The sequence below is a fragment of the Alligator sinensis genome, unplaced genomic scaffold (genome assembly GCF_000455745.1).
Source record: "Alligator sinensis unplaced genomic scaffold, ASM45574v1 scaffold872_2, whole genome shotgun sequence".
Lineage (NCBI taxonomy): Eukaryota > Metazoa > Chordata > Crocodylia > Alligatoridae > Alligator > Alligator sinensis.
Genome location: NW_005842132.1, coordinates 846,159 through 868,635, shown reverse-complemented (window position 1 = coordinate 868,635; position 22,477 = coordinate 846,159). Strand labels below are relative to the sequence as shown.

The 22,477-nt window shown below is 51.0% G+C and overlaps 1 protein-coding gene across 7 annotated transcripts in view; it reads left to right on the top strand.

Annotated features, from left to right (window-relative positions):
- Nucleotides 1–22,477, top strand: part of FOXP4 (forkhead box P4) — a 124,450-nt gene that overhangs the window by 17,992 nt on the left and 83,981 nt on the right. For 6 of the 7 annotated variants that reach the window (XM_025205820.1, XM_014520583.2, XM_025205821.1 and 3 more), the window contains exon 2: nucleotides 20,505–20,709. In XM_025205820.1, coding sequence (XP_025061605.1) covers nucleotides 20,521–20,709 — 189 coding nt within the window. In that variant the 5' untranslated portion in view covers nucleotides 20,505–20,520. Of the gene's footprint in view, nucleotides 1–14,269; nucleotides 14,385–20,504; nucleotides 20,710–22,477 lie in introns of those variants that run through there. The other variant, XM_025205818.1, reaches the window with a different exon arrangement.

Genomic DNA, 22,477 nt, shown 5'->3' with positions numbered 1-22,477 from the left:
GCTTGTTAATGAGAATAGCAGTGAGTCTGCAGAGGCGCTGGCGCTGTGGGGTTGTCTAGTTTTTTCTCTGCTGTCCCACCACCTTGGTGGTCAGGGCGAACCAGTCCAGTGTCCAAGATGTGGATGCAAAACTGATTTTTAAATAATGAGTTTTACGATGGCGCGTTTTGAAAGCACTCCGCATTTCTTTTTCTCCAATAGCCTAATTTTTTTAATGAACGGTGGGTCACTTCCTGTCTGACAAGGGTCCTGGGTGTGGGGGTAGGCAGGGGTAGGCAAAACACGGCCCATGGGCCGGATGCGGCCCAGCAAGCCATTCTGTCTGGCCCGGGGGGCCCCTAAAAAATTTAGAAAATTCATGTTTATCTGCCCCTGGCTGCCTGTCATGCAGCCCCAATGGCTTGCCAAAACTCAGTAAGCGGCCCTCCGCCCAAAATAATTGCCCGCCCCTGGTGTGGGATCTAAACCAGCGCAGCATTACTGGGGTTGTCTTTTTGTCTTCTGTCTTGCAAGAACACTTTGGGCTGTGAGAGAGCTTCCCAAGTCAGAGCTCTCGCATGGTAGGTGCAGGGATGTTTCTTTAAAGCGAAGAAAGGGCCTTTATTTTTTTTATTTTTTCTTTTACTCCCATCTTACCTGACCTCTCATGTCACACAGGTGGTATAATTTCACACCACAACTTCCTGCATTGAGCCAGTAACTTTGGCTTGAACATATTTGAGACCGCACTCAGCCTTGTGCATAGTACACAGGGATCAGGTACGGCAATGTCCTTGCTTGTTAGAGGAGCCAGGCTTGCTACTCCTTTTCCCAAGCCATGCATTTTCTGTGCACCGTCCTCCCGGGCATCCAGCACTCACAACCCAGTGCTTCCTCGTGTGACGGAGTCTGCCTCCTGTTTTTGCTGGAGTGTCAGTTCTCAAGGCAGGATTTTCCCCGCGCCCGGCAGCTCCCGTTGTGATGCGAAAGCTGCATTTCTCCAAAGAGCTCATTGCTCGATGTGCTGGGAGCTCCTGAGATGCTGGTGCTAAGTGACTTCCCATTTTTCCCCTTTTTTAAACCTCTTGCTGCATGTCTCCAGCCCTTTTCCCCCCTCCCTTTTTGCCTGTCTCTCGCTCTACTTAGATTTGCTCCTCCATAACGTGCTTTCCACGTTCTGCTCTTCCCTGTTCTTCAACTCCACCCGCACCCCCGCGCCTGTAGTTAGGGGACATAGATCTTGCATTTAAGCACTTCTTCCATGAACATACCCATCGGATTAGGGTCTGCCTGAGATCTCCCAGCTCTGTGGACGACTCGGTGCCAACCCAGTGCCTTACGGGAGCAGACTTGGCAGGCTGTCTGGGAGCAGTGTGAGCAACACTCCCACAATGCAGGGTAGGAGGATTCCTGACGGGTTGACCCAGGCGAGCTGGGACGCTTCACGCGGCACTTAACTACCAGTTATGGTGATGCATAGCTTTGGTCAGCTCCCCTGTTGAGATGCCTTCAACATGTCTTCATGTGGCCTTGTGGGTCACAAAGGAGCCAGTCATTAAGTAGCTTGGTAAGAACAGGGCTCTCCTTTCTCCACTGGTTTTTGCTTGGTGGGAAGAAGGGGATGTTTCCCTTCTGAGCCATCTCGAGAGAGGCGCACCTACCTCCTTTCCCTAAGCTTTCTCTGGAGTCGAAAGAGAATTTGGGCCAGATGCCCACCATGCACGCCCCGTCCAGTGACATGACATATCATTATTTGTCCAGTGCCAAGTGACCTGGAGTGGCTGCCAGGTAAGTGCCACCTGTGGTCTGGCTGGCACGGGTAGATCTTCGGGAGTTGGGTCACCTTGTTTCATGGAGAAGCTGTTCTGTGGGGGTCTGAGCGAGGGGCAAAGGGAAGGAGGGTACGGGGAGGGCAAAGGGGGGGGCAAAGGGAAAGAGGGTACGGGGAGGGCAAAGCAGGGGGCACCCACTTTTGGCATCGTTCTCCACTGACAGTCCAGACAATTTCTCTTGACGTCACCTGAGCAGCATCAGGTTCATTCAGGATCTCCCCACCTGCCAGCCCAAGAGCTGCTGCCCTGAATGTGAGGGAAGGGTGGACTCTTCCACTAAACCATTTGCAAAGCTGGACAGAGCCGGTAGTAAAAGCCGAGATCGCTCAGGCCTGGCCCCTCTAGAGCTCAAGTCAGTCCTTTCGGTGACCAGACGGTGACATTTCCACCCGCAACCTCTTTGCCACTTCCACTTACCACAGGCCTGGAGTGAGTGGACGTCAGCCGTGGCCTGTATTTGAAGTGAAGCGGGCACTGAAGAGCTTTGCCGAGTTGGAGCCTGATCCAAAACTCTTGGAAGTTGATGCAATGACTTTGCAGGCTCCGGCTTGAGTCCCCTGAGTCCCTCGTCCCTTAGTGCATGCGCGCGTCAGTGATGGGAAAGTCACGTATTGTGCATACGTCCCACGATATTTAAACCCGGGTCTGGATTTATAGCGAGCTGTGAAAAGCACCTTTGAGAGTTGTTCTGCTGCTGACTGTATGTGCGCACCGCTCTGGCCAGGCGGGCACAGGGATGGGTGGATTTTAAGCTGTAACATGGCCACCAGAACATTAGGAAACTTTTTTTCTTTAAATGATCCAGGTATGGAAATATTTATTTATTTATTTTTTTTAAAAGGCTGCTCATTTCAATTGGACTTCTGACTAGTATCTCATAGAAGGATATGTTTTAAGGCATATGCCAAGCAAATCTCCCTGCCAGATCTTGTGTGGTCCTAGGATGAAGTATACTAAAGGGAAGAGGAAAGCATGGACAAAATACACAAGAGCAAAGAGCAGAATGTGGGTCTGATATTGCAATGAAGCAGGAGCTTGACTTTGTGAATCTGGACTCTCAACTATGTGTGCTTTTTCTGTAGCGCTAACAGCTGCGTACCTTGAATGTCTCACGAGAGATGCGCACAAAAAATACCCAATTCTTTACATGCTTATATAGGTTGGTATTCTTAACTCTGTTGCATTTGGCCATGAAATGGCTATTAATTTTCCTCTGGGATTAGTCCAACCTCAGCTGTGAATACGGCCCTTAAAACATAAGCAGTACTACTGAGTTGTTTAAAAAAAAAAAAACAGAACTGTCTTTTCATTTAAATTTAATTTAATTTTGGGCAGCAAGTGTGCATGTCCTGCTAACTTCCTGCATCTTAACAATCCCTTTGCAATGTGCGGGTGGAAAGAGGAGACCACCGTGCCTGGGTTTCTGGGGTACCTCAATGCAAGTGGCTTGTGTGCGTGTCATGGGTTTTTTCCCCAGTCCTGGAGTTCAGTTGTGGGGGTTTTTTGGTTGGTTTTCTGTGATTTCCTCCCCCCCTACCCCTCCATTATCATTTTTGTTAATTAGGTTGTGATGGGAAGTGGTCTCTATTCAAACGAGGAACCGTTGAGAAATGTTTTTACAACTGTGCGCTGGGGAGAGGGGGGTGAGATGGTTGGAGGAATTTTTTTATACATGTATATACACACACACACACACACGTGCGTGCGCACACATTTTTTTTCCATAATACTCCTTAAAAGAGAGACCCAGCTCCCCCTCCCCCCTCCCCCCCAGACACGGCCACCTCCCCTCAACCCCCCCTAATTAAACTATTTGAATTTTCACGTTAACCGCTTGGCGTTTCTTCAGTGCCTCAGATGATTAGAAAGGGATATTCATTTATGCCTTTTAAACGCCGCCCCGATTAAAATCAGAGAGATTTTTTCCTTCATCAAAATCTAACATCCTTGAAAAATTAATTTGATGCCTCTTGTTATCAATTAATTGAATCTCGTTGGGAAAGAGGCTTGTACGGCGGGTGGTTAAAACCGGCCCTTCTGTTCTTAGCTGGTTTTTTCCCTTTCTCTCTCTCTTTTTTTTCCCCTTCTGCTGCTTCTTCCAAACACTGTGACATTATAAAACTCTCTGTCTTTTTTTTATTACTATTTTACTCATAAAATAAAATAAATGAATAAAACTTGGTCTTTTCCCCCACCCTCCACTCCCACACTCTTGAGTTCTTCTCGTATGAAAGGAAGAAAACCTTTCTTTTTTTTTTTTTTTCTTTTCCCCCATCCCTCTTTCCTATAACTTAAGAAGAGAGGGGAAAAATAAAGTTAGTGCTTTAGCAATTTCTCAGCGTAGCAAAGCGGCCAAGGTCTGTCTTTCTTCCTTTCTTTAACCAGGGATATTGGATATTTCATTTGAATCTCCCTCTTTTCAATTAAAAGTGCGCGGCTCCTTCTCTTAAAACCCGCTCCATTCTCCTCTGTCTCTGCTGCCTGAGAAGTGATTTTCCTTTCTTTAATATTTCAACTCTTCCCATGAGACAGGCTGTCTGCATTTTTTTTTTCTAATAGACTCTCTCCCTCTGTATTAAACTTTTCCAATTTTCAACCCCCCCCTTTTTTTTCCTCCCACCTCCTTAAACAAAAAAAAAAAAAAGGAAAAAGTTAGAAAATTAAAAGAACTGGGTTATTCACAAGTTATTTAAATAATAATTATAAAATAGAGGAATTCACTTTATTTTACTCCCCTCATCCGTATGGTGACTATGAATCCACCAGGTTATTTTAGACCTGGATTCCTCCTTGGTGTCGACACCTCTCATGACGGTCGAGGTGGGCGATTTGAGCAGCGTAGATGCCAAGTGACTGCTCCCGCGCTTCCCTGGCGGGCACCCCGCTCCCAACAAAGACAACCAAAGTGGTTTTACCGTCGGTAGGAACTACTGCTCGCCACGCTCGCTCAATGCCGTTACCTTTCCGCCGGTCAGACCCTCTTCCTCTCATCTAGCTGACGGCAGTGGTTTTAAAGGAGTTCGGCTGCATCCTGAACGAGCTTCCCCCCTCATGGCACATTTTGAAAATCCTTTACACGACTGAGCGTGTTGTACGGTTGGCTTGGGGAGTATGGCGTTTGGGGGATATTTATGCTTAGGATTTAGCGCTAGTGATGGGAAACGGAGAGCCCTGACTTCTGGCAGTGTCTTGTTTTTCTTCCAAATAAGCACAGCTTTCCTCGTGCTGCCTGCCCGGCGTGCCTAGAGCCCGATGGGTAACTCGTCCCCCTTGCCTGTTGGGTGTTTTTGCTGGACAGAGCCTGCGAGAGCGGTGGATTTGGGACCAGAGCACCTAGAAGCCTCTAGCGGAGTTGTATGTGCACGTTGCCAGAGACCGGCTCTGTCTTGAGTTTCTAATCCAAGTCAGCGATCCTTAACCGGGGTGCTTTGCAAGGCTTTCAAGCATGCCGTGCAGTGTTAGCACGGTTGTACTTGCAAGCATGATTCACAAGAGCAAGCCAGAGGCTTCAAACAGAAATCGGTAGTGTTAAAAGCATTCGCACCTGTTATGGTCTGGTCCCTCCGAGTTGTTCTTTTTTTGCAGCACAACTGCTCAACTGTGCTTCTGTAGTCAAAAAATGAGGGAAAACTAGGAGCTGGCATTCTCCAAAGGGTGCCTCGAGTCTGTCGAGGGGTGTTTTGAGTCTAAAAAAAAAAAGGTCGAGGGGCACTGATTTAAGTGGACAAGACTGGGAAAGGGCAGGAAACAGAGGCACAGAGAGGGGAAGCAGCTTGTCTAGTATCACGCAGCAAGTCCATAGTTGAGCTATTCCTGACTCTCGGTGCAGTGCCTTATCCCCAGATCCTAGGGGTGAAAGGCCCCATTTTCTTACTAACCCGCAGTGGGATGTCTAGCCTCCTATTTTTGTTTCCCTTCCTGTTGTCAGGTTTTGGTGCCCAGAGGGTTAGGGGAGGGGGCGAATGGAGACCCTGTCTGATGAGAAATGCAGGGGCAACTGGGAGAGATCCTGCAGCTCGCATGACCTGGCATTTGATTTCTATTTCTGACAACTGGAGGAAAATCCCTGGATGGAGACAAGTGGAACGACTAGCTGAAGTCTACTCTGAGCTCCTCTCTGTCTTCTGAGAATGATGGGCCGGGCTCATCTCCAGACATATCAATAAATTGAAGTCGACGGAGAGACTTCTGTGTTGAGCCAACGGCTATCAAGACTAACGCCTACCGTTTCCTGCCCCTCCTGCTCTGGATCCAACTTTGGATCCAGCACCTTGACCTTTGGGTCTAAAGCTCCCTTCAGCTCCTTTGGGCCAGGGCCATGTTGGGGTTGGAAAGGCATGAAGCTGAGTCCTATAACCCGCGACCATCGGTGATAAGAGAGAAGTGAGCCGCTGCGCAGGAGGGGAGTAGGTGGGGAGCAAACAGTGTCGTTCATCATCCCGGTCTATCTGCAGCTCAGGAGGCGAGGGGCTGGGTTTTCTTGACTTTGGTTTCCTCTACCATTGTCTGAGGTGACTGTCAGCTGGTAGATGCCTACAGAGGAGCATTGCAAAAAATGGCAAAAGTAGCATTTTTTCCAATCTGTAGACCGGAGGTCTGCCGAGGCACTGTTGAAGGACTTAGCCAAGTTCAAGGAAAGCCAAGAATACAATTTAGGGCCGTGACGTCTGCCCTGCAGTCCCTAGCCCTGGACTCTGCAGCCCCGTTATCCTGTATGTGCTAGATGGGGTGAAGCTGTGCAGGTGGTGACTCTGCTCTAGGCGTCTCTGTGTAGATGGAGGTGTATCGGTCTGTGGATTGATGGGTGGGTTTGAGTTTCCCTGTCTTTCTGACTTCAAGACATCTCTCTCCCAGCGCAAGTGAAAGCAGCCTCTCATGCCAGAGGAACGGTGGGAGGCTGCTGGGTGTTGGTGCGTAGTGCAGAACGATGGGCCGGTTCTTCCAAACCAGGTCAGAGTTGTATTGCTTAGCTGGAGTAGCGTGCTTGGGTCTCTGCTTCAGGAGAGGTCTCGGGAGGGAGTCGCTAAGCAATTTTGGGCCTGGAGCCATCTTTTTGTCGTCTGTTTGTACAGCTTCTAGCACAGTTGGGCTCTTACCCTAGGACCTCCCTACCATAATATTAATATTAATGCCCTCGGTATCTGGTCACTCTGGATCGTCCGTTGTTTCAGAAGTCTCCTGGGTGCTGAATCATTTGCATCTTGCAGGCTTTATATATAGTTCCATGCACGCTGTCTAGTCCAGATGTTGGATGGGGTGTCAGGAGGTCTTTCTGTTCCCAAGTCTGCCACTGACCCGCTTTGGGGCCCAAGGCAGGTCATTTCACCTCACTCCATTCCCAATGCTCCCCTGCCCTTTATTTGTACGCTGAGGCTTGCACTAGCTCTCCCCACTTGTTTGTCTAGCATGAGCCTCATTGGGCCCGAGTGTGATGCAGTACAGTGATTTTTCGTACCAATTTGTCTCGGACTCTGAGCCCCAAGGTCGCTGGTACCTTGGCTTGTGGCATCGACCCTCCCCTGTGCCTGCAGGTCCAACAAACATCTGCACGAGTTGGCAGGTGGAAACTGTTAGGTGGGGCTTTACACGAGCAGCAGGCTTGTATTACAGAGATGGCCTGGACTGGAACCCTATATTTCCCTCGGCCTTTGAGAACGGGTGGTCTAGGGCTGGGACTGGGCTAATTCTGATCACCCCAGAGCTTGGAGTCAACCCAGAGCCAAATCGAGGCCTTTCTCTGGTCCCGGTCTCCAGGTACCCTGCACCTCTCTGTTCAGGTGAGTCCTTCTCCTGTCTTCACATGGGTGCATCTGCTCCCGGGTGCCCACGTGGCCTTGGACAGAAGCCAACTGTAGCTGTAGAGCAGTGAGGCCAGGCAAAGGCAGGTGATTTCAACTGCACGTTGGTGCTCATGGTATAAAGCGCCTTGGCGTGGATGGAGGGATGAAACCAAGGAACCCTTGGGAGTCAGGGTCCAGCCCTTTCCAAAGAGGATGGGAAGGGTTGGATGCCAGCAGGAGCCTTGCTCTACAGCAGGACGGGGTAGCCACGGTGCCCTGTTCAACTACGGGCATCCCTCCAGTCGCCCAGGCGTCCGCCTCCCAAACAGCAAGACAGGAGCCCCCATGCGCAACGTCACTATTTAATTAGACGTCCCTGATTAACAAAACTTGGCGTTCGGCTTCCTCCTGCCCTCATCTTTCCTGGCTCCGAATCAATGGCTTTGATATGCTAATTAGGGAGTAATTTAATTTCAAAAGGCCGCAATTAACAAGGGTGTTGTGGACATGCTGTAGTTAAGCGGCGTAATCTAATTTGCATTAGTAACAAGCGGGGACTAATTAGAAGCTTAATTAGACACTTAGATGGCTCTTGTGTTTACTTTCTTAATGAGATGGAGTGGAGCTCTTTTTTTAATCTTTTCAAGAGCTCAGCAGAGGGAAGTGGTGGGTGATGCCACGGTCTCAGTGCCTGGCACGTGCCCTGCGCCATCTCTGGCTGGGTGCCCATGGGGAGGGGGGCTTATCCTCTTACCCTGCAACCTGGCATGGCTGAAAGATCCTTGCAGCCCGGGCTGGCGGCACCGTGCCGTATGCAGGGCAGCCCAGGCACTAGGAGGGTTTTTGAAGTCGGGTGCGTGATGGGAGGAGAGTGCGACGTAAAGGAAGGAAGGAGTTAATTAATAATCCAGCCAATCAGCATTTCTTAATGCGCCTTCTCGCCAAACCGACATACAAGCTCAGGGTTGCCTCGATGTGGGAGCGTCTGGATTTTGGGGAGGGAAGGTAGCAGCTTCTCAAAGCGGTTCCCAGGTGTTTGGGACAGGAAGTGAAAAAGGAAGCAAAATGTCGCTGAAGGACCCGTGTTGATGTTTGAGGTTTGATCGTTGGAGCTGGCTTGTGATGTGATTTGGCCCGGACTTCCCCCTTGGGGAAAAGTGCCATAGGATATCGAATGGGCCCTAGGTGTCAAGGGCATCGTGCAACGGGGGGCATCTCCTGAAGCCGGGCCCCTTGCAGGCTCATGGAATAGAGCAGGTGTTGCTGAGCGAGTCACAGATGCCGGGACGTTTTCCAGGTTGCTTCAGAAGAGTCTCGGGAAGTACAGGGTTGAGCCTGGCGAGAGTTTCCTGCTGGAGCAGCTGAATCGGAGGCGAGTATTGAAGAGCAGAGGGGGCCGTTTCAGAGAGGGGTTGCCGTTCCCACCACCCCTCCGGTAGGGCATGGGTCGAGTTCCCTACCCTTCCCCAGCTGTGGACCTTTCCAGTGGGGCCTCCAGCTGGACCAGCGCCTGACTGGCCAGCAGGTGCCTGTAGGCCAAGCTCTACTGCTTTCAGGGGTTGTGCGTGGTGCCAAGGCTGGCTTTGCAGGTGTGCCCCTTGCAGCTGCACCCAGCCGTACAAGGGAGAGCTTCCTGCAGCCGTTCCCACCCCGTTCCTTTACAGCAAGGAAAGCTCAGCGGTTGCATGCGGCACATGCGTGCCCTGCCGCTTCTTCCCGGGTCCTGCTCCCAGGAGGAACGGCGCCGTACGCTTCCTTGAGAGCTGCCTCAAGAGTGAAGGATGCCAAGTAAGGGGTCTTGGGCAGGCAGGGGTTTGCTGTGTGCTCGGAGAGGGGCCAGGTGGGCAGGGACTGCCAGTGTCTTGGGTCACTTGAGCAGAGCCAGGTGTGTCCATCAGGCCTTGTCCTGCAGTCAGGTTCCTCCTCCGAAAATGGCTCCGGGCTCCTGAAAGCGCCCAGCACCTGAGGTGGGGAGGGGCAGTCGCTGGCAGGGCTCGGAGGTTGACTTCGTCCAAAATGAGTTGCTGGGAGAGAGATGAAAGTAGAAGATGAAAGTGCCCGTACGTGTGATCCCATTAAAGAGGGTGCCTGGACTTAGCCAATCCCTGGCTCCTTAAATCTCTTCTAATTTACTGTAATGCTTTCAGTTCGTTTGAGCTCCCCCAGACTTTTTATTTTAATCCCCTTTCCACATTTCCATGTGTTTGTGTGCTAATTAAAGGGTAAAAAGCCACTCTCTGAGCGAGCCCGGCTGCAGCTTCTCCACCTCGCGCAAAAGCCTTTCAAGATTAGCGAGTTGCTTCCTCGGGAGTTCGTCATGCCCGGGCCCGGGGAGGCAGGTAGCTCACCTTTCTGTGCCTCGGAGGAGAGCCGGTTAGAGAGAGAGGAGAGACTCCAGCAGACTCCTCTTCTTGTCGAGCATTTTTCCCCTCGCAGTGTGCTTGAGCCAGAAAGCATCCCCCTCGCGGCACTGGGGATGCAGGCTTCCAGCCCAGCTAGTTATACTCGTGCCTGGGACCGCTTGAGCCCTTGCAGCCTCGTGAGATGCAATCTCCTTCCCTCCCCAACCTGTGCATTTGCTTAGGAGCTCTCTGATTATGTTTTGTTCAGCTACCGCCGTCTGCCTCCGCTGCCAGGACCCGCCAAACAGGTCCCGGAGATGTACTTGCTCCTTGGAAACCGTTGCTTCAGGGAAAGACCTCGCCGTGCTAAGAGGCGGTGACGCAGGCACGATGCCCGGCCTTGCTCTCTTCCTGTCTGCCTTGCCTTCGGGTCTCACTGCGTCTGGAGCCTGAAAGAATGCGTTAGGCAAACTGGTTTGGCTAACGCCTAGGGATGGGCCGTGGCGGCAGCGCGGATGCGACTGGGAGGTTTTGCGGAGGGCGCTGGAGCTTTGAGCTCTGGGCAGCGTTCCTCTCTCTTAGGGAAATATCTCGGGAGAGGATATTGCTGCTTCTGGCCTGACCAGCCACCCCTCTCTCTGGAGAGCCACGGGCAAGTCTTCAATACTTGGCAGCACTCCCTTTTTTTTTAAAGGTTGGGTTTTTACAGACCTACAAAACCTGGATTGTTCCAGGAGAGCAGCTGAAATTCCTCATGCTGGCCTTAGCTTCGAGCGGGAGGTTTGTCCGTGCTCCTTGCTAATCGGCCCTGTCCTCTTTCTACCAGCTTCCTTCCTTTTTGCACTTGAGGCAAACTCAGCCTCTCCCCGATGCTGATGGGAAGGAGATCGCGGTGATATTGTGGGAAGGGCTGTGGGAGGGCCAGCGTTTGACCTGCTGATCAGACTCGGTGCTTCTGTCCGTGAATCTCAAAGTGCTTTTCACAAAGAGAAGGCCAGCGCCCATGTTCGTGGTGGGGAAACTGAGGCAGGGGAGTGTGGCTTTGGGTGTTGCACTGCTGTGCTGTGCACGGGGCTTGGGCACGGGGTGGTTTTCTGTTTGCTCTGATTCGTGCGAGGAACAGAACGGTATTGGAGGTGACTAGATGGGGTAGACCGGTTCGGCATGGGAAGTGCCCGTTAGGGCGAGTGACAAGGGGACTGGCGGAGGGTTTTAGGGTACTTATAGCCCTTCTCCTGGTCTTGAGGGGTGGGAAAGTGCTTGTGTGCATCTCATCTAGTAGTGACAGAGTTCATTTGCCCGCCCGTTGCTGAGGTAGGGGGTGAATAGCTGCACGTGGGGGGCTCTAGCAGAGGTGCGTGTCACCTGTGCATGGTGGGCAATGCATGTGCGTGCCTCTGGGGACAGGCGGCTGTTGTCAGAGGTCCGTGTCTGAGGAATTTGGAAGTGGTGGCTATGGAGCGGAGAGGCCTGATAGGCGCTGGCCGTGGCGGCCCACTGCAACCAGACAGCAGCATGGAGCTGGCCGTGGGGTTTGCCATTTGGTCAACGGCCAGCGCCCTTAGTATGGAGCAGAGCAGTGAGCTCCGAGCCTTGGCTCCCCTTGAGCACATGGGGACAGAAAGCAGAGGACACCTGTGTGAGGCAGGGAACAGCCTCCCATCACAGGGGCAGCCTAATGCATGGTGAGTGATATCTAGGCTGAATAGTCCCAGAGAAGTCACCAGTCTTGGATCTCCCCATTTCCAGGGCCCACACGTGTTCTGCGCGTCCTCTGCCATCAGGGCTTTCTGCCAAAAACACTTCGCCATAACTTCTGCTACCACTCTGTAGCTAATAAGCGACATTGCCCTGTATCCGTCTGTAAACGTCTCGGGGATTTCGCTTCGATTCTGCATTTGGTCCCGTTCAGATTGTAGGCTCCTCAGGGCAGGGTGCTGGTTCTTGCAAGATGTGCGCACCCTGATCTGAGAGGAGGGAAATGCTACTCCACCTAAAGGGCTGTATGAAGTTATAGGGTTTCTCGAGCTCCTTGTGGTAAAGCTGTTTAAAACGGGAGGTGGACAAGAAGAAGAGCTAAGACAAGGACATGCTACATTATAAAGGACCCTCGTGGTCTTTATTCTCAAAATGTCCTGCAAAGCAAATGCTGTTTATGCTTGTTCAGCATGCAGATGGAGAGTGCTGCACCATCCTTCCCTTCTCATAAATAGGTTAGGCCCATTCAATTTAGAAAAGAGATGTTTGAGGAGGGACACAATAAGGGGGGCATACAATAAGGGTTTACCAAATGTGAAACGAAGAGAAAGTGGATAGGGATTTTTTATTTACTCTCTCCCGCAATACAAGAACTAGGGGGTTACAAAATGAAACTAGTAGGTAGTGAGTTCAAAACTAGAAAAAGGAAGTTTTTTCACACAGCGAGTAATTTAAAGTGTGGGACTTGTTGCCACCGTATGGGCTGGAAGCTGACAGCTTAACCAAATTCAAAAAGGGACTGGACAAATTCTTGGTGGAAAGGAACAGTGCTCGCTGTTGAGGACAGGAGTTAGGGGCACGGCCGCTGAATGAGAGCTTCCTAGACCCTAAATGCTTCCTACATCCTAAATGCAAGGGGGAGGGGAAGAACGGAAAAAACCCTGGTCATCATAACCCTGTTCGCTCTCCCCTTCAGCAGCCGCCGTCCGGCACTGTGCGACACAAGAGACTGGGCAAGCTGGACTTAGGGTCTGACCCATAGTTCTTACGTTCGTAAGCGCTTGATGATGATGGTAAACTTGGTGGGGAAATGCAGGCAGATACAAGATCCTGTGCTTACCGGTAGGAGCACCTGCAAGTGTGGTCTCTCTTTAAATCCTGGGGGAGAGGAGCGTGAGTGCATGTGTGCGCTCAGCAGGAGATCCGTCCATACAGCAAAAACAGCTGATCTGCACCTTCTCTCCTAGGGAAACTCTGGGCATCCATCAGTCTGTTAATTGCACTAATTAGAGAGTACGGAGGTGTTAATTGGAAAACCCTGGTATTGTGCCTGTTTGGGGGAAGAAAACGTCAATAAAAATTAATTGATGACTTGGCATGGTTTGTGCGCTTTACAGGTTAGCAGCAAGTCAAAAGATGTCAAGGCAAATGTTACTGCTCAGATTAAGCAATTGTTAATTAAAAAGCAACGGTAATTAATATACTCTTTGTGCCATATGGTGCAGTGAAAGACACAAGGGCTCTCTCTCTTCACTCCTGGACTAATTCCCTGCTTTGGTTTGCTTTTCTTTGCCATGTGAAAGGTGTGCATTAGAGGGAAGGCTGATTCTGCAACCAGCATCTCCATCACTTCACTGAATGGAGATGGCGATTAGCAATCCACTTGCACAGCTTTGGTTGCTTCTTGTGAGCGGGGTTTTTCTGATTTTTTTTTCACTCTTTCTCTGAGGCTCAGCTTCTAAGATAGCCTCTTGGGGCAGGGGGTCTCTTTGGCCACGTACAGATATTACACTTTTACCAGTATAAGTGATTGGAAATGGGTCTATACCCACAGCGGAACAGAAGTTCAGTGCACACAAACTGGTTTAAAATTGGTGGAACCCAGCCTGAGATTTGTCCCCCGACCATCAAAGGGCGAATGTGTGTTGTCTTCACTGCTGATCTAAACTACGCCGCTTGCAGAAGACCATGCCGTTTAGATTGAGTCCGGCTTTTTGAATGTCTGTACCCAGTTTTTGTGTCTGTACGTTTTCTCTGCAAGATGTGGGCCTGATCCTGACTGGGCCTGGAGAAGCGACTGAACTGGAGCTATTTAAATATGTGTGTTTGCGCGGAGAGGGCTAAAATAGAGGAAAGGTGAAGGCTTTGATTCTGCTTGTGCTTCACTTGTGAGTTATATGTTTGCTTAAGTTTTACATGTGCCTTCAGCGTTTGCAGAGGGAGCCTAACAATGTCTATATCAATAGATAGACTTATACAGATTTCTCATAACCTTCTAGCCTTAGCTGGGAATCCTCAAATCCCAAATCAGCCAACATGCAAAAAAAAAAAAAAAGTTACTTGTTCTTAATTTCAGTCTGTGCTATCTATCCGAGTTGGGACACAAACCCTCAGCTTTACTTTTTCAAGGCTTGGCAAAACCTGCATCTAGAAGGAAAGATTTTCATGGCAATAATTATTTATTAAGCCCTTTGCTGCTGTGTTGGGAACACAAAGGCCACAGCATCTCACTAGGGCTTGAGAACAGGATAGTCCTGTGTACTAGAGCTGGAAACTGGAAGTGACCCATCTTTTGCCATCGATTTTAGGAATTATGGGGTGGACCAAAATGCTTGGTTTGTTCAGTCCTTGGCGGTGCCCGGTAGCAGATATGTCGGAGAAAGGTGGACAAAACCCCAGTTCTAGCCTGCCCGTGAGAAACAATTTCCTCCTAATTCCCCATGGTTGGGCTACAATTTATACCCCGAAGCCAGGTAAGTTGATATCCTTCCCAAAACTTTCCTTTTTTAGTACTTCCTGTCGTAACTCTGGATAAGCTTATTCTCTATAGAAAAGTCTAATCCCGTTTCGAATCCTTCAGAGTTATTAGCCCCACAGATACCTTGTGACTTCTGGGCGCAGATAGGCCCTGTGGTCCTTTCTGCTTCCCCCAGCAGGACTGCCCGCTCCTTTAAGGTTAAGGCTGTTTGGATAATTTTTAAGGGGAAACTGGAAAGAAATGTCATTGTATCTCCCTTTTTCTTTTCCCTTTTGAAAACTGGAAAGATCTTGTGTGCAATCAAAAAAGGAAAGCTGCTTTTCTTTTGTTTTTGAAATGGGAAGGGGACTTTTGGGTGTCTGCTTTATTTTGAATGGAAAAAGTTGACCAACTTTGGCTAGCCTTAAGCCAGCAAATCGTTCTAAAGCAAAGTGGTCCAGCCTTGTGGGTTTTTGTGCCCTTGAAGCCGGATAGGACTAGGATGAAGTGCTTTGGGATGGGGATGAGACTACACCTGGGAAGAACTGCCAGATGAGAGAGAGCGGAAGGAGTGGGGTCAAGGGTTTTTATCTAGATTCTTGTTTTGGATCTAGGGACCCAAAACCTATCAAGCACCAAGTAGAAGGGTTGCTTCATAGACGAGGTGAGACCGTGGTTGAGAAAGGGTTGAAGAAAAGGTGTGGGAAGGATGGAGAAGGGCTCGAGTGTTAAGTCAGAAGCCTGGAACTTGGAAAATGCACCGCCACAGACTTCCTGTGTGATCTTGTTCCTGTCCCGTAGCCTCTCTAAACCTCTCTGTAAAATGGGGAGAGCAGCCATGCCCTGCCTCACAGGTCAATTGTGAGAATAACTATGTAAGAAGTGCTCACCTACTATAAGAGAAGCATAAACAGCACCCTGTCCCCTGCTCAGATGCAGCGGGGATGACAGCTGTATAAGAACCGATATAAAGCAAAAGAGTGGAAATGAAGTCGAATGAATGCAATGTAAGGGGGAGAAATTGTGACCCAACTGATCAACTGGGAGCAGCATGAGCAGGACGTACAGGAATGTAATAGTTGGAGCAGGTTATAATGTAATGCTCTGGTGTGTACGGGAGTCCCTAAGGCAAAGCACAAGCTATATTGGTAGAAGAGAGGACTAGGATTCAGGACTCCTGGCTTCTTTCCCTTTTCTCTGCTCCTGACTGGGTCTTTTTAATTGGGACTAGTCGTATCATCTTCCTGTACCCTCGTTCTTCCATCTCCCGTACGGCCGCGTTACCCGTGCTTCAACCCCCGCAGCGGGTAACTACGCGGTGTACTGGTTTGGAGACCACCCTGTGCAGCATATCAGAGCTCAGCTCTAGTCAACACATGGATCCAGAATCGGAGCGATGCCTCTTTCCCCAGTCTTCCTCTTTTGGTTGCTAATGTAGCATCGTTGGTCTCCTTTGCTGATGATCTCTGCGATCTCTTCCCCGAGAGCTCCCCTGGCCATACAGCCGTGTTCCCCGATCTCGCCCGCTGCCCTCACCTCCCTGCTCGCGACTCCTGCCTCTTAAGCAAAAATAAAAATTGAGTAATCCCTTTAACCTTGAATTCTCCTGTAGCTACAACCATGTCACTTGGTGCGTGTGCGTGTGCGAGCGCGTGTGTTTTTGATAGTGTGAGGACTACAGGAGGGAGCCGACAACTCCACATGGGAATTAATGTCATTCATACACCCTGCGGAAATGACTTTTGAAATGCATATAATCTCCAACATGCAAATGAGAAGCTTACTTCACCCTGTTTAAAATGAATGATCAGCTCCTGAATAGCTATTATTACACGCCACATTTCAGCAATTATGTTGTTCGCGGTTTGTCTTTCTATCTTGGAAGAAAAAAAAAAGGACAGAAAAGAAAGAGGGTAATGGGTGTGTGTGTGTGGTGGGGGGGAGACGCAGGCTTTTTTCTCCCCCCACTCCTCCCCCATTTCATCCCCTTTTTTCTTCTGTTTCGAACTTGCTGACCAGTTCTTGGATCAGCAGCCAAGGAAGCACTTCAGTTCTCTGCTCGGTCTGGGAAGGAGCAGGGCTGAACAAAGTAAAACTGCTGCTCTCTGTCTCCTTCCTTCCAGCAGTGACATTAGCACCACAGGTGGATACAGGTAGGGACCGTTCCCCTCAGCGCTCCAGTTGCTTCCCATCTCCTACTGCAAAGATCCCAGGTCCAGCCTTTGTCAGTACCGGAGCCCCAGGACGAGTCCCTCTTTGGCTATTTCAGTTGGTTGCATTCACAGGTCTCAAGGCCAGAAGACGCTGGCCATCGTCTCTGACCTCCCACATAATGCAGGCCAGAGAGTTTTGCCCAGCAGTCGCTGCATCCAGCCAGGTGACTGGTGCCTTCAACTCACTGATTAGAGATCACAACTTGCAAGTGTTTTACAGTGATGTGTTGCCACTAGCCGTTCTAGGAGCCCCCAGCCCCAAATGGATCAGTCCCGTGTATTGATAGCACACCTGCCCTGTCCTTGCAGCTCTCAGCAATGCTGGAGAGCAAGGGGCTCTCCTCCTTTTCCACACCAGGAGCTCTGTATCCAGCTGCTCTTTAAGCCTGCCCTCAGATAGTTAAAAGCTCAGCGCCCTGCATGTTGGTGCCTCTCACCCTTAGCTCTCAAAGCGCATTATACAGAGTGATGAATAACAAGCATCCTGCTTTCATAATTAGGGAAGCCACCTCATTAAGAAGGGAAGCATCTTACTTAAATTTGGGAGCAGGGAGAGACCCCAGGAGTCCTGGCTACCCTCGCCTTCCTCCCTACTGTTAAAATAAGGTTATACCCCTGCCTTATGGAACAGAAAGTTTGCACTTTAACAGCGGTCTGTATTGTCGTGTACAAGGAGCTGCCTATGATCACTGTTCACGCGACCCGTTGGGGTACATAGACTCATCGGTGAAGGGAAGCAGCGCTATGTGAATGCCCTGTCGTAGGTGCCCTGTGGTTTGAAGAAGGGCATCTCTTACTGCTAATGACTTGCTCACTGGTAAAGCCTGACTGATTTACAGATTAGCCCAGTCCCTTTTTAGCTGGGTGCCTGCGTCTTCTCAGACCCACACCCCAGGCTGTGCTAATTTAAAATGCAGTGCTAATGGTAGAGGAAAAGGTGCCCACTGAATTGCAGATCTGGAGTTAAGTTCCTGCCTCTACTACAGACCTGTTAGGACCAGAGAACTGATGTGGGACCAGATTATGTAGAGCTGGGCTTTTAAGCAACCGGGTAAGGAATCAATCCTGAAGCGCATGGCACTTGGCTGCTCCCCTTGTCGTCTTGTGGCCAGACTTTCAGTAGGGCTCCTTACCCTGGTGTGCAGGATGGAGAATCAGGCGAGCTGTTTCAGTGCCTGAACAGAACTCGGTACTTCGGCCCCTAATGCAACAGTTGCCCACGTGTGCAAGGGAGGCAGCAAACCTGCCGTTTCCCAGCTGTATTGTGAAAGCCATTAATGCTTGCAAGGTATTGGGATGCTGCGATGACAGTGGCCACAGGCAAGCCCATAACGAGACGAAATAAAGCGTTTGGGGAGGGGAGGCTCTGTCACAACAGCTCACTCACTGCCGTGGCATGGAAGGGAGAACAAGAAGTTGGTGATTTGCCTAACCATGGCTGTCTGCCCGCATGCCCTCAGCAACGATGCTGTGGTGCGGAGCACAGGTGAGATGCCTTCTCCACAAACTGTGTCGGTCTCAGCACGGCTGCCGGACGACGCGGAGCAGAGATGAGTCCGGGCTGTGCGGTTTAGCTCTGGGTCTGAATTTCCCCAGGCACGAGGAGTTTGGAAGGGCTGCGAGTTGATTTCTGTTCCAAATGGTGCATTCAGGGCGTGGTGGGGTGTTTGGGTCCATCTCTACACCTGAATCCCCGCTCTCTTTTCTCTACGGGCTCGTCTATGCTACTTACCTTGGCAAGGCTGCCTGTCTGCATGCTCTACTCAACTCAGTTGTGCTAGCAGCAGTGCCTTCCAAGACTCGTCCTGGCACTGCTTCAAACCAGGGGTCATTGTGTATTGTTGCTCTTTGTCTTTTGGGATCTCCTAGGTACCCAGCACAGAGGTCCATGTCTTGTAACTCCTTTTCTCTCTCCCAAGGATCCATGAGATCTCTCCCATCATTCCTCCCAGGGTGATCTGGGGGGAGGGCAGGTGCACAGATGCATCAGGTTGTAAAAGAGCTAGACCCAGCCCGTGCTATTGAGATTGCAGGACTCTACAGGGATCAGACCGGGAAGCTCTCTCCCCGTTGGGTCCTGCCAGAGAGCTTCCAAACACTCCTCGCCTCAGCAGTCCCTGCAGGACCCTTGAGGCTTGTACAGAGTGAAGCCAAGTGCCAAGTCCTGCCAGCCTGTGGCTGCATTTACTCCACCCTCAGCTTTTCAGAAGGGAAGGGAGAGAGATGGGGATCACTGATGGTGACAGAGCCCAGCGGGGGCAGGATGCTCGCTATCTGTGCTGGTGGTATCTCTATTTTCCCCTTGCAGAATTTGGGGGTGGGAAGAGGGGCAGATTTCTTGCCTGGGTGTGGAATGGATGAAGGTGCAGGATGGGGGACTATTAACAGCTCTGCAAATGTTTGCGTGTGTCTGGTCACTGCTTGTACAGTTGTACACTGCTTGTACAGCTTGTACAGAAATAGAGGGTTTTTTCCTAGAAATTTGGAGCCTTTAGGACAGACTTTGGTCAGGTTTTTCCAAGCCTTTTTCTACAACCACGATGGCTAGGAAAAATAAAGCTGGTGTTTCCCCACAATCACCTGACTCCCAGAGCTGGAGCTCTGAGAGAGAGACAAAATATTGCAGGCCTTGTAATGCTGCAGGACGTCAATCGCGTTCAAACACAATGTTTTTCCCAGGAAAAAATGCTGATTCAGTGAAATGGAGAATGCCAGTTGGATGAAATGGCAACGTTTCAGGGGAACGTCTCAAGTTCATCGAAAATGTTCAGTGGCAAATTATCAAAACATTTTGCTTTGATAAGGTCAAAACATTCTGTTTTTCAGTCTTTATGGAAACGATTAGGTTCGACGTCTGCACAAAATACAATCAAAGCATTTCAGAGCGACTGAAATGAAACACGATGGAGGTTTTTTGTTGGGTTGGTTGGGTTTTTTTTCCCTTTATGATGGATCCCGAGATTTCTCCTGTAGATCTTGATGCAGGCTGAAATAAAAGTTTCAGCATCCAGGAATTTCCCATGGGACGGAGGTTTTGCTTTTTCAGCTACCTCCGCTGGTTAGAATAAATGCCCATAAAGCCCACGTGTAGGACTGGACAGACAGGAGGCACTTCACAAATGACTGGTGGTTATTTATGTGGCAGTTAGTGTGAGCACTCTCAACTAGCCAATGCATGGATGGTAGTGTTTTAGTTTGAGTGGGTCATTTTAGTTTAACATAGACTGATTCCTAATCATCCTGAACTAAGCTAGAGTTGGTCGCTCTTAGAGTAAAAGTGACACATCCACCCATCTTTCAGTGGCTCAGCGCAATGAGTTTTTAAATGACCAGCGTGTCTTTGGACTCGCAGATTAAGGTGCTGTCCTGGAGAGTGCAGCCTAATGAAATGGAGAGAGAAGGCAGGACAGTGGATCAGGTGCAGGGCAGGCTGGGATGGCGACTGCTGCAGGAAGCATTTGTGGAAGGGATGTGGGCTTTGGCAGGGGGAGGTGGAGGAGGAGAGGAAGGGCATGGCAGAGATTGCAGTGCCCAGTGGGGAAGGGGATCGGATGGACAGCGTGGTGGAGAGACATGAGGTGGGCACGCGATCTTACAATGGCACACATCACAGCCAAAGGTGTGGATAGTGCATCTGGGGCCAGTGCAGAGTGGGAGGACACTGGAGTGTGCGTGTAGGGGAGGATGCACGGCTCCAGTAGGCATGAGCTCAGCAGTTCAGTGGAGATGGTACTGGAGATGCTCCCTGGTGTTATCAGGGCAGCTGCAGACAGGGATGGATCAAGGGAAGACAGGACCCTTGCCCTGGGGAGGCCAGGGGGGCTGAGTAGGCACCAGGCCACGGCGAGCCCAGGATGGCGGATATAACCGAAACGTCCATAACGCTCTGCTTTACGTGCTGCTGCTTCTCCTTGCTCGCCCAGGTCCTGCTAGCGAGTCATGATGGTTGAATCTGCCTCGGAGACAATACGATCCACTCCCTCCAGCCAGAACGGGGTCAGCAGCCTCGCCAACCAGACAGACGGGGGCGGCGGAGGTGGCGGCGGTGGCGGACGCGAAGGAGGAGCCAGCGGGGAAACGAATGGGGAGATGAGCCCCGTGGAGCTCCTGCACTTCCAGCAGCAGCAGGTAGGGCAGCGTTTGCTCTTCTCCTTTTCCTTTCTCTTCTGCCTGCTCAGATCCTCCAAGGCTCTTCCAGGACTCCCAGAGACTTGGAAACAAGGGTATTAAAGTCTGGGGATAGGGGAAGGCGTGCTACCCCCATACCCGCTGGGGAGGTGGGGAGGACAGAGCTGCAGCGCTCCAATAGCCTCAGCTGTGTGCCACGTGGTAAACCTCAACCTTCGTCCCCACGCACGTGCACATCTTCCCAGATCCTTTCACGGCCTTCCAGCCACAGGTGCCAGGTCCCCAGGGTCACCGTGCACAGGAGTTCAGATCACAAGGTCTCAACCGTGTGGCTGTTGAAGTTGCACACGCGCGCTCTTTACCTGAGTTGTGGGGGTTTTGCACTTCTGCCTTGGTGCCGTCCAGGCTCAAGTGATGTTTGCCCTTCTCTCTACTACCGTTTGCCCTTGTTGGATGCTTCCAGCCATTCTCTGCCATCGCAGTGCACTGCTGGGAGGTTGGCCTGCTCTGTCCCAGAGGCGGCTGTGTTCAGTGCAGTGAAAGCGATGTCTCTGTGGGGCCAGCTCTGCAGAGCTCTCGGAAAACCCGAATGTGTTTTTTTTGTGATGTCTGGGGCACAGAGTGATTTTACAGACCTGCTGCATATAAAAGAAGTTGATGCTTCTCTCTTTCCACCACTGCTTGCCCTGCTGCCTGCAGCTTGCTCAGTTTTTCCCTTCTTTGGGGCTCACTGTGTGGCAGTGAGGGCAGCGCTTCTGGGTGTGCACATTGGCCTGGATGCACAATCGTGTCTGACCACACCTGTTTGCATACAGGTGTACTTGGGCCAGTTCTCTGCGTGCCCATGTCTCACGCCAGGTGTCCGTCACTTTGTATGTCCACATGCATTTCCACTTCTGAGTCCTTTTAGGCTGTCTCCTGTTTTATTTTCTCTCTCTGCAGTCCTCTCTGGCCTTGCACCCACACAAGCGAGGGGGGTATACCCAGCACTTGCACATGTGTTGCTCAGCCTCTCTGAGTGTGCCTGCACACACGTGTAGCGTGCGTCCCTGTGTGTGCGGCTGGAGGAGAGGGGTTTGGGTGGGGGTGGGGGCCGCGTGCCTGGAGGTTACCTTTCAAAACAAACCCCTGCGAAAACATAAATTTTCCTCCTCGGATACTAAATAAGGCAATGATCCCAGCCTCGCGTGGAGATCGCCTCCTGCAGCCATAAATTCCAGCGTGAAAGCTGTAAAAAATTGCTGTGTCTGATACTTTAGTAGCGAGCGCTGTAAATCCATTACCTGAATAACAGCCGTTTCTCACGCAGTTAAGCCACTGTTCCCCTGATCTGAAGGGTAATCATGCGTGTAATGCTTCTGCGAGTCACCCCTGCCGAACGAGACTCGGCCCGCTCCCTCCGCTCCCCGAGAGGTGCGTGTGTGTGGCTGCGACAATGCCGCCTGGGGGGGGAAAGGGTGGGGGGACGGTGCTGAAATTCACTTAGTGGCAGCGTGCGCGCCAGGCTCGCCCACCTACGGTAAATAGGAGACACTTGTTCATTCACGGCCGAAACAAGGCAAATTGGAGGCCGGGCTGCGTGCTTGGAAAGCAGAAGCAAAGCCTGCCAGGCACCCGCCGCCGGGGAGCAGGTAGACGCTGTTTGTTCCTGGGTGGTGCCGGCTGCGTGGCTGTGTGCCTGCTTGGGACACACGCGCTGGCTCTGTGCACGCTCGCCCACCCCTTGCGTGCGCCCCAGGGTGCTCCCTTCCGCGGCACGTCCCTACAC